The sequence below is a fragment of the Cynocephalus volans genome, chromosome 1 (assembly GCF_027409185.1).
Source record: "Cynocephalus volans isolate mCynVol1 chromosome 1, mCynVol1.pri, whole genome shotgun sequence".
NCBI classification, from domain to species: Eukaryota; Metazoa; Chordata; class Mammalia; order Dermoptera; family Cynocephalidae; genus Cynocephalus; species Cynocephalus volans.
In genome coordinates, this window is record NC_084460.1 from 219,123,085 (window position 1) to 219,134,479 (window position 11,395).

The 11,395-nt window shown below is 38.5% G+C and overlaps 1 protein-coding gene across 1 annotated transcript in view; it reads left to right on the top strand.

Annotated features, from left to right (window-relative positions):
* Nucleotides 1-9,674, top strand: part of LYPD6B (LY6/PLAUR domain containing 6B) — a 153,553-nt gene extending 143,879 nt beyond the window's left edge. Inside the window, exons 2-5 of the mRNA XM_063077464.1 lie at nucleotides 118-269; nucleotides 3,519-3,617; nucleotides 7,294-7,424; nucleotides 8,953-9,674. Coding sequence (XP_062933534.1) covers nucleotides 155-269; nucleotides 3,519-3,617; nucleotides 7,294-7,424; nucleotides 8,953-9,117 — 510 coding nt within the window. The 5' untranslated portion in view covers nucleotides 118-154 and the 3' untranslated portion in view covers nucleotides 9,118-9,674. The remainder of the gene's footprint in view (nucleotides 1-117; nucleotides 270-3,518; nucleotides 3,618-7,293; nucleotides 7,425-8,952) is intronic.
* The last annotated feature ends 1,721 nt before the right edge of the window (nucleotides 9,675-11,395 follow it).

Below are 11,395 nucleotides of genomic sequence, written 5' to 3' on the forward strand. Positions count from 1 at the left end.
CCCACAACAGGTAGATGGTTGAATATATTTGAATAATCAGGCTTTCCAAACAGAAGCCAGATACACTCCCATTGATGTGTAAAATATAAACTGAACCTGTCTATCTTTTCATCATAGATACGCGAGTTTGGAGTGTCCAGTACACAAGGTCAGAATGCTGCTCCTCTGTCATGCCCTTGCTGTAGCTGTTGTCCAGATCTTTATCTTCTCGGAACACTGGGCATTTGCCAAGAACATCAATTTCTATAATGTGAGGCCTCCTCTCGACCGTAAGTAGTGGTCACCATCCTGGTTCATGCCTGTGTGGTCAGAGTGTCCATGTGAAGCCCTCTTTTCCATCTCCCCTAACTCTGCCTTTTTCTGGAACATTTGGGTTATACCTAGAATAAAACAGAAAATCTTCATTACTTCTGTGGGTAAGTGTATAGATACAGAAACTTTCTCCACTTCTTCAAAATGGTTCGGCTTCCTGCTAACGTCTTAAAATGTTTTTGTTTTAAAAAATTCTTTGGAATACTTTCCCTAATCACGGCTTAGGAGAGAAAATTCAATATTCTTTGTTGATCTTTTTGTTAGAGAAGGATATTGGTTGTGGGAAATTTCTGGGTAAATGATATACTAATTCTTCATATGGCTGTTAACAATTTCGAAAGCAGATTAGTATGTCTGAAATTTGGAAGGGAATATTACATGCATTTTTATTACCATTAGGCATATTCACCATTAGCCAAGATTACATAAAACTCAGCTTTTCCACTAATACTTTAAAAATAGGCAAATATTAGTCTATGTTATTAACAGGATAATTCATGTTAATATATTTTATATACGTATATGTATGTATGTGTGTTTGGGTACATATACCATCGTTCTTCCTTTCTCTCTCTCCAGACAAGTAAAACATCTCTGATACATTTATTTTATTAGAGAGAGATTCTTACAAATGAAAATTATTTGGAGTGCATGTGAATGCCTATTGTTTCTACACCTGGAAGAATATCCAAATCATGGTGAAAGCCTTTAAAACTACATCTCCCCAAGTCACTTCTCCAGAGACTCAATAGTCAAGAGGATGAGATGTGGATTTTTTTTTTTTTCTTTTTCCCTCTTTTTTGAAGAACTGTCCTTGTACTGTTGATGCGCAGTCAGGTCTGAGAACTACTGTCTTTATACTACTTCTAGATAGGGTATATGTCATTACTGTTCTGAACTTTGTGTTTTCTTTGTTATGTAGAACACTGAGTCATATCCGTGGTGTGTGTACACACAATATATACTACAGGCATATACATACACACATGTATATGACACACATACCTTGAACTGTCATTTATTATGTATTTCTAAATTAGAAATGATTGTATACTGACAGCTGAAAGCAAAGACATTGTTTTCATAGGTCACAAATTACCTACAAATTTTGAACTTTTTAAGCCTAGTACAATTTTTTGATGAGAAAAAAATCATTTAAAAAAAAAGTTGTGTTTATTACAGAAAATTCCAAAGAGTTAGGAAATGTATAGAAGAAAGTAAATTTTATTCATAATCCAGAGATTCAGAGGAGCTCTTCCTTACATTTTGGAATATTTCTTTCCAGTGTTTTTCTACATTTATGTATTTAAATATGTGACATATTGCAATCACACAAATTTAGTTTTACATTAGATTTCCCCTCTTTACATTAGTTTTCCCCCCTTTACATTACATTTGGAATATTTTTCCATATCTTGGAAATTTTTTTTTTTTTTTTAAAGATGACTGGTAAGGGGATCTTAACCCTTGACTTGGTGTTGTCAGCACCACGCTCTCCTAAGTGAGCTAACCGGTCATCCCTATATAGAGATCCGAACCCGTGGCCTTGTTATCAGCACCACACTCTCCCAAGTGAGCCTCGGGCCAGCCCTCGTATCTTAGGAACTATTTTAATGTCCTTTACATTTAAAAAAAAATCATATTGCTCTTCTGTAGCTTATTTAACAATTTCTCCATACTTTGTATATTAAAAAAAAAAAAAATCACAAGCAAGCTAAATGTTAAACAATGCTTCACTGAAAATATTTTTAAATGTACCTTTCTCTTCAATTGGCTTATGACCTTAGAATAGATTTCCTGGAATTAGAATTTCTTTTTTTTTTCTTCTTCTTCTCTCTTTTTTTTTTTTTCTTGGTGGCTTGCCAGTAAGGGCTTTGAACCCTTGACCTTGGTGTTACCAACACCTCATTCTAACCAACTGCGCTAATCAAAATGGTTGTGCCAATTTAACCATTCACCCACAAGCATTGACTATTTTTTAAAGTGTACTGATTTAATAGGTGAAAATGGATGTCATTATTTATCTACCTAATGCACTTTTATGCATAGGCAAAACTGAGATGTATTCACAATACTTAATTTCATGTCCTCTGAACTTTAGTTATTGATATTTTGCTCTTGTTTTATGCAGCAATGTATATCCTCCCCTGTATCTGAAATACCCATGCTTTCTAATTTTCACCTCAACTTCTGGTTATGTTACTAGGGTGGCTTGGGGTTCATCTTGATTTTCATCTGTTTCATTCTCTAAAAATGATAATTCTCCAAAATTCACATTCTCCAAAAATAACAGGGCCCTATACCCTGGCCTATACAGAAATGTCAAATTTTTCTTTTTTCTTCTTGCCCATTAAAATAACAAGATACAAAGCAAAATAAATAAATAAACAAATATAAAAAGAACATACTGCATACTATTCAGTCCAGACTGCCAGCAACTCAGAATTCCTCCTTTCCGTAACACACCTGAGTGTAAGGACTTAAAAATTACTGTCATCCTTATATTAGATGTTGTATTCCTGGTCAAGGTCTAATGTGATATCTGACATTTATCAAATGAGATTACTCATTTGAGGTTAAATGTAACTTTAATGGAAGTGCATATGGATGGAAACCAGCATGACTTGATGTGCCCCTAGGGACTCTACTAGATATTTTTCCTTTTTAATTAAATTTAATTCTTTCATTGTACATATGGGGTACAGTTTGTTGTTTCAGTACATGCATATATAGTATAATGATCTACTTGGTATTTTTCTTGCAACCTCCCATTTAATCCTCATGTACTTCTGCAAATCATGGGGATCTTCATTGTTATTATTATAAATATTATTAATCTTAGACATTAAAAATCACAACTATTGAATGGGAAGGGCAGAATTCAAACTCAGGTTAATCTGATTGTAGTTCTTTTCAGGGATGACATATGGATCAAATTATTAGTTCTAATACCACCCCCACCCTCAACTCTCACTTATTCTCAAATTATCAATTACGGATCTTTCAAAGAGGCTTGTGGAATAATTTTCTTTACTTTATAGTGGAAATCCACAAAACAAATAGTTAAAGAAAAGGGAATAAAGAAAATGCCTGAAAGCCCGATGGATAAATCCTTTTTTTTTTTTTAAGGATAATGGCTTGTAAGTTTTGTTTCATCTAAGAAAAGCTGCTAACCTTCCTGTTTCCCTTTGCATCTTTCTTTAAAGCTACACCATTTCCAAACAGCTTCAAGTGTTTTACCTGTGAAAACGCAGGGGATAATTATAACTGCAATCGATGGGCTGAGGACAAATGGTGTCCACAAAGTAAGTGTGCTGAGTTTTGAAGACTCTTTCATGGTCTCACTTCATTTAGGTCTCTCCTGATTTGCTGGGAACAGAGATGTCTTATGTAGGTGGTTAGCATACCAACAGGCTGACTGATGATGTTCAAGAGGAATCAGATTTCTTCTAAGAGACTATCTAGACATGAGATCATACTGAGAGAACTTAAACTGGGGTATAGCCTCAATTTTTAGTTGAGTGCCTTGAGGAAGAATATCTTAAATGATTTCTTAAATGGTATTTACCAGGGAGAAAAGACAGAACAGTGTTGATTAAGGAAGGCATTCTAGGAATTCCAGAAATGCTTAATGATACCTGTAGAAAAGTCATATTTACTGGCTTAAAGCAAAGACAGGTTTCTGTACTCTTGAGATACATTGATGCTTAGGAAACTCGTTCATCCATTTAACAAGCATTTGAGTATCTTTTTAGTTTGTTTAGTTCACTGATATATCCTCATTGCTGAATACAGTGCCTGGCCCATATTAGACACTCAGTAAATATTTGTTGACAGAACGAATGGATGCCTTTGATTAGGTAGTCAGAGAAATCTTCTCTGAGAGGTATATGTTAGAACTAAGACCTGAATGACCAAAACAAGTGAGCCATGTGGAGATCTGTAGGAACAGCATACCAGTTTTTAAGACGGAATAGCAGATGCAAAGGCTTCAGGGGGCAAGAGTAGGCTCGGCCTCTTTAATGAGCAGGAAGGAGACTGGCCACTGAGGCTTAGTGGGAGATGGGGAAGGGGTATGAAAGGGAGGCAAGGACCACGACATACAGGATCTTCTTTTTCTGATAAAGAGTTTGGATTATCATTATAAATGTGATCGGAAAGCAACAGGGAGTTTTAAGCTAGAGAGTACATGGGACTAGTTGTGTTCTAAAGTATTGCTCTGGCTACTGTGTAGAGAATGGATGGTTGGGGACAAGAGTAGCAGGGGACGCCAAGTGAGGGCTATTATTGTCTTCAGGCAGAATATGGGGACTTGGACTAGGCTGGTAGGAACAGAGGAGGCAGGAAGCTTAATGATTTAATACATACAGACTTGGAAGTAAAGCAGATAGAATGTGCCAATGGATGATTTGGAACTGAAAAACTACTTAGAGCTAACTATAAGAAAATCAGGATATTCAGATTTTAGAATGTACTTATTTTTAGGATTTCAGATATAAAGGCCAGGAAAACAAACAAATTCTTATCAAATTAGAGATTACTAGTTTTGGTCTACTATTACCTTGGATCTTTTGGCAATTTCTATACCACATTATTTATGGCAGTGAAATAAATAAATACCCATTCTGGATAAAGCCAATGTAAGGAGACATTAAATATTACACACTGGAGACCTCCACTGGTCTGGGAATCTTATACTGTAAATTAGCACAAGTGGCTGTGACATCTATATGGATAGTATTTTTCATTATTTCTTTTCAAGAATAATTACCAACTTTTTTTTTCTTAAGGTTGTTTTACATTTCTGTAGAGTAACTGCCCTTAAATCATGCATGTGCATTTGGATGAATGTGTGATTTTATGCACTTGGGGATTTGTTTCTACATTTTCCACAGAAATTTATCTTAGTTATTTCCAAGCTTTCAAGGTTGGTTGACACCTCTCTTTACTAACTTACTTCTGAAGGTTTGTATCATTCTTTAACAATTTGCTTTAAATTCCCCTGAAAACTGGGTGGTTAAGTGTAGTAAATTGGGGCATTGATGTCCAGCCTCTTAGGTCTTACCTTCATGGACCATGCTGTTCTTTTGAATCATACCAAAACACTGTTTCTACTGACTAGGTCTATTTATAATGCTCCAGTTTGTCATTCATTAGCCAAAGCCATTTAACGTGCATGCAAGGAATATGCATGGCTATTCTGCAGCTTCCACCACTGAGAAAACATCAGAGATGGGAACAGGAAGAGAGTCAGTCTGCCACGTCCACCCTGAGATGCTGACACCTAAAGAGATCGACATGGGATGACCCTACATTCCAGCATGGTGTGACAGTACATTCTTGACTACATGCCAGTCAAATCCCAAAGATGCCAACCATCTGGGATTGTATCTGAGGGTGTAATTTCTTATGTTTCACTGTGTCATTATTGAGGGGAGTGACAGTTAACCATTTCTTGGGGCAAACAGGCCTGTAGCTATTGTTCTTTGTCATCTCAGTTTTCCTTTTCACTTGACAGCTCCACTTCTGTGGTCTGGTGGTGTTGTTTAAAGAGGTTCTCTATGGAATAGGTTCTGACAAGAGTGACATTTCTTGCTTTATTTACCCTGGCTTTTATGCTGACTTTTTAGAGCTGCTTTAGTGTGTGTGGTATTCTATATGAACACATGCAGCTGCCAGTTTTCAATTCTTCTTTGTTTGCAGTATAAATTGAAATGCCTTTTCCGAAACGTTTAGTGATTCCCTTTCCTTCTGAATCCAGAAGTCAGCTACTCTTGTAGAACACTCCACAGTACCATCTGGCTTAATATTAAGTATACTAAGAGGCAAAATAGTCTTCTGGTTAAGAGCACAAACTCCCAAAAACTACCTTCTACCATTTTCCTTCCTTGTGGCCTCGGGCAAGAAACTGTACTTAAGGCTCATGGTGAGGACTGAATGAGTGCACACAGCTGGAAGAGTATCTGGCTGATGATACACACTCAGTGTGTGTTTGCTATTGTTATATTATTTAAAGCTCACAACAACCCTATCAAAATGCCAGGGCACTTACTATCATCATTTTACCAAAAAAAAAAAACAAAGAGTTCAGAAGATCTAACACGACTCCGGTCTTCTCAGCTTCTGTCCAGTCTTTTTCTCCATCCTATGACATTGCTGCTGTAGTCTCTGATCAATAAACTACAAAGCATTTCATTGGCCTGAGATACCTATAGAAGAGAGACAGAACTAAAGAGGAGTGTCCTAGGATATTGAGTGAAATCACTTTCTTGAAAGAACCCTGAGTAAAAAAAAATGTGAGTGGTTAAAGCTATAAGGATAGGTTCACGTAGAATTAAGCTAGCTATTTTGAGCAGGGGATGGGCAGGAAGCAGCAAGTAAGAGTTAATTGAAGAGGAGGAGAAAAAATGGAAATTCATTGAAGAGGAAAAGTCTTACAGGTTGGTAGGGGGTAGAACATGAATAAGAACTAGGTGGGTGAGGAAGGTGATCTTGATGCGTAACTTGAAGCACCTGCTTTTCACCCCAGTTTGCCACATGGCCTATTAGTATATAAGAAACGCATGTTGAATAATGTAGCAGCAAATGTTCTGACCATTGCATTTTACAATCATAATTTTCATTTTATTTTAGAGTATTTCAGAAGGGGAGAGAGAGGGTCAGAGACATAAACACTTTCCTGTCAAGTGAACAGCCCAGTTTTGATGAAAAGCTTGCACGCTTTTCTCAGTTATAGCTGACACCAAAGGATGGATGCCCACTTATATTCATTTTCAAAACACATGTGTGCTCCAGAAGCTGATATCTTTTCAAAAATATTACCTAGAAACTCTAGAGTTCACATCTATTTAGTTTCTTGCCTAGAAACCTAAAGATCATTTTGAATTTTAGTCATTTCTGATGTAATTGTTGAGATCTTTTTTGCAATGTGGAAAATGAAGTTGTGTTGTTTTTTTTGGTTTTGTTGTTGCTGTTCTCTAGATACACAGTACTGTCTGACAGTTCATCACTTCACCAGCCATGGAAAAACTACATCTATCACCAAAAAGTGTGCCTCCAGAAGTGAATGTCATTTTGTTGGTTGCCGTCACAGCCGAGATTCAGAACATACAGTAAGGATTGTGTGTCTGTGTGTGCTTGTGTGTGTAAGTTACTGTTTAAGATTTCATGCTTGTGTTGGTAAGTTATACATCACGGATGAGGCAGGGGAATGAGTAATATGTTGAACATGTTTATACTTTGAGGAATGTATTTGTACAGTTATGAAATGGAACCCAAAGAGAAGCTGAAGACTTTTTGTCCTTTGACAAGAAATAATGTTACTAAAAATGAGTGGTAATTCCCAGACTTCAGAACTAGACCTTAGACCTCACGCTTTGAGTGAATGGTCTGAAGCCAACTCTGGTGGCCCAAGAGTAACCCATCCATGAGAGAATGACAAACACTACAGAGCCCAGCTCACCTGCTTTATTCATAGACAGGAGTCACCAAGACCACTGCACAGGGAGACTGGAAGGTGGAAAGAGGAAAATGGTGACACCTTTTACTAAGGAAACCTCGTCTTGCCTCCCACCTCTCCTTAGATGAGGAAGTGAGAGTCTGAAAGATTAGCCTCATTTTATCAAACCGTAGGTACATTTTAGATCAATTGATCTCTTTAACTCTCGTTCTGTTGTTGTAAATGAGCATTTTACTCTTTTAAATGTCTGGAATCCTGAAATGTTTGAGAAAAAAATTGCTTAAATGTATGTACATTTCATGAGGTTTTAGAATTTGACTTGGCTTGTAAATATAGAAAATGGTTCTGACATCAGTGGCTTTAACAACTCTGGCTACATGAGAATTATCTGGGCAACGTTTACAAGCTGTGTTTGTGGTGGTAGAGGGCATTCCAGGCCAATTGGAGCAGAACCTCAGGAACTTTTTAAAAAGTCCAGTGAGGTGATTCTGATGTCCAGCCAGGGTTGAGAACCGCAGCTATAGATGCTTAGAGTCGATGCCTTTATCTTACCCAGCCATCCTGGGAGCCTCTATGAGTGGCTGCGTTTATGGGGTTGAGCCATTGTACCAGGTGCACGTTGGTATCATGACAGGAGGTTGCTTCCCCTGAAATCATTCTCTGAAAGCACCTTGTTTGTTTGGGACCAAGCCTTTTTCTGTGCTCAGCAGCCATTATTAGCAAGCCATTGCCGCTGTAATGACAGGAGTCAGGTGTTAGCATGGACAATAGAGTCATTATTATCCCCTAACAAGTAGTACTGAGAAAGGAAAATCAATGTCTAATCCAAAAGGTTCCTAGCTTTCATTTTCATTTCAGTGTTCTGCCTTACAAGCCTTTAAAAGATTTGTTGACTCAATCGAGCAGGCTCATTCTCCCTCCCTCTTCTTTGCCTTGCTTATGCTTGGGTTTGACACACATGAATCACAGTTAGGATGAAAAGATTCTCAAGATGGTCCTTCCCTCCCTGTTTGTTGGTGGGGGGTAGGGGGAAGGATACCTAAGGGCCCGGGTAACCCACGCTGATAGTCTATCTTCAGATAGAGGTGGAGAAGCCTTTCTTTTCTTTTTGTTTGTTTTGTCTCTTCCCTCTTCTTCCTATTATTCACTCTCTCCCCACCCTCCTCTTCCTTTTGTGACAGGAGTGTAGGTCTTGCTGTGAAGGCATGATCTGCAATGTAGAACTGCCCACCAACCACACGAACGCAGTCTTCGCTGTGATGCACGCTCAGAGAACATCCGGCACCAGTGCCCCCACGCCCTACCTACCAGTGCTTGCTGGTGTCTTTGTGCTTCCATTGCTATGAGCCACCGTTCCTGGGAGTGGCAGAGACCAGTCTTTTAAAGCAGAAGCCAATAACGGTGTATATGGAGTGAAGACCAGTCTTGCACTTGGTAAAGTAGGCACACTGGACCCGAAGGCACAGCCAGGGGTTTGCTTCTCAAAACTACTCCCACATGAGGCCACAGGACTGAGGATGGGGTTTCACAGGGACCGAGAGGACTGTCTAGCTTCCATGCTTCCTGTCAAAGGGAGCTGCGTTATGTCAGTTCTGCAGAGAGGATCCTGCCAATATTGATGACGGGTTATAGTAGCCTGACTAGTCCTACCCTGAGCAGACCTTTATCTGATAGGAATCTTTGACCTCATTGGCTCCCTCAGAGGCTGCTGGGTCAGACATGCCCATGTCTGTGATTAGCTCAGAGTGTCACTATGAAATGAACCCTTTCCCCAATGAGAAAACAGATTTCTCTCCAACAGCGTAGTCAGTCAGAAAGGCATCAATAGGAAGAAGACGTCTGGTTGAACTAATGTGAAATCATTTGCTAATTTTTGGGGGCTGGGGGAGAAATAAAGCTTTTAAATTATGCATGTAAATGCATGCATGTGTGTTTCTTGACTGAGATGACCTTTGACATTTACAGGGTCATAATGGAGGTCACTGAAGTTTTGTTTCCACACACCATTGGTGATATATGCTGGCTTAAAGTGTAAAATTCTATGCCAAAGTGACTTGTTTTCTTTTTTGGGAAGGACATGTTTTGGGATGCTAAATGCAAACTCAGTGAATTGAGAAGGTCAGAAAACCTCCCTGAACAAGAAAGATGAGACGTTTCATATGCTGCACCTTCAGCAGTGGCAACTTAAAAAGGACTACTTAGAGAAACTGGCAAGAGGGTCCTCCCCCATGGTCACCTGCTTCTCAATGTCAGGTCCACCAAAAGGACTTTTCTAAACACATGCTAAAATGTTTGGTCCCAATGTCTCCTTCTCTTTCCCTTTTATAACACAATCTCAGAATTTCAAATGAGTGTCTTCTCCCTATTTCTGGAATCCTGATTTCTTGCCTTCACACTTTGGGGTGCCCTTTAAACACTCTACCCTTGTGTGTATAGTGATCATACAATGAAATGGTTTTCTAATTAAACATGCACCATTAGAACACTGGGTTCTCTGTAGAATCCACTAATGATGCTCTCCTTGCCACGTGGGTTCACGTATGACATGAATTGGCAAACTATAGCCCATAGGCCATATTTGTCTCACTTATTTTTGTGAGTAAAGTTTTGTTAGCGTACAGGCATGTCCATTTGCTTATGTATTGCCCATGTCTGCTTACATGCTACCATGACAGGGTTGCATAGATGCAGCCGAGACTGTATAGTCTGCAAAGTCCAAAAGCTTTGCTATCTTACTCTTCATAGGAAAACTTTGCTGATCCCTAACCTATGAGATATTAAGACTCCTTAAAAAGAAAGCTTTCTTTGCAGGGACCATGGTGCTAATGGTGTTTACTCAGCCTGGGCAGTGGTTTGCCGGATCACCTCCCTTGTTTTCTCTGTCTTCTAAATCAGTGATCTTTTCTTCTCTGCTTTGATTGTCTGTTCACTTACTCAATTTCATCTCTTAGTAGTTATATGCTGATGTCAGGAGCTGGGCTGTATTTATTTTTCTTCTCATCCTTGACACACTAAGAGTGTCTCATCTTGAGGCTCTTTAGCTTCCCATAAAACAGGCAGGGGACAGACACCGTTATCTCCCTGTCTCTGGCCCAAATTTAGACTTACCTGGAAGCATCAGTTTTGAAGCCTGATGTAGATTTATACCATCTTTCACTTAGCACCTTGAAGTATTTGTGTTTTTAGATTATACATATTTGGAATTATATATGGTTACACTTGAAACATTTTAATAGCATATTTGGTGTCTTTTGATTCCCCAGGGTTTCTTTTGACTGTATAATTGACGATTTGTCTGGTAAAAAACCATTAGCAGACAGTAAATTTTTCTTCTGATTTTGTTTCTGCTGTCTAGATTAATGAATTTCCCTTTGTGTGTGTGTTTTTTTCTTTCCTGAAGAGACGTCTTAATTCTCTTCTTCACCTCACACATCATCATGTTTGTATGGGTTTAACTCTTCAGTTCTGCTCCCTTAAGCATTTAAAATAGGGGTATGTTGAGCAAAGAAGGGAACATACAGAGGAAACAAATTCCTGGCAAAGACAGCTGAGTGAATAGGGGGTTACAAATAAAAACATGGGATGCTCCATTAAATTTTAATTTCAGATAAACAAATAATTTTT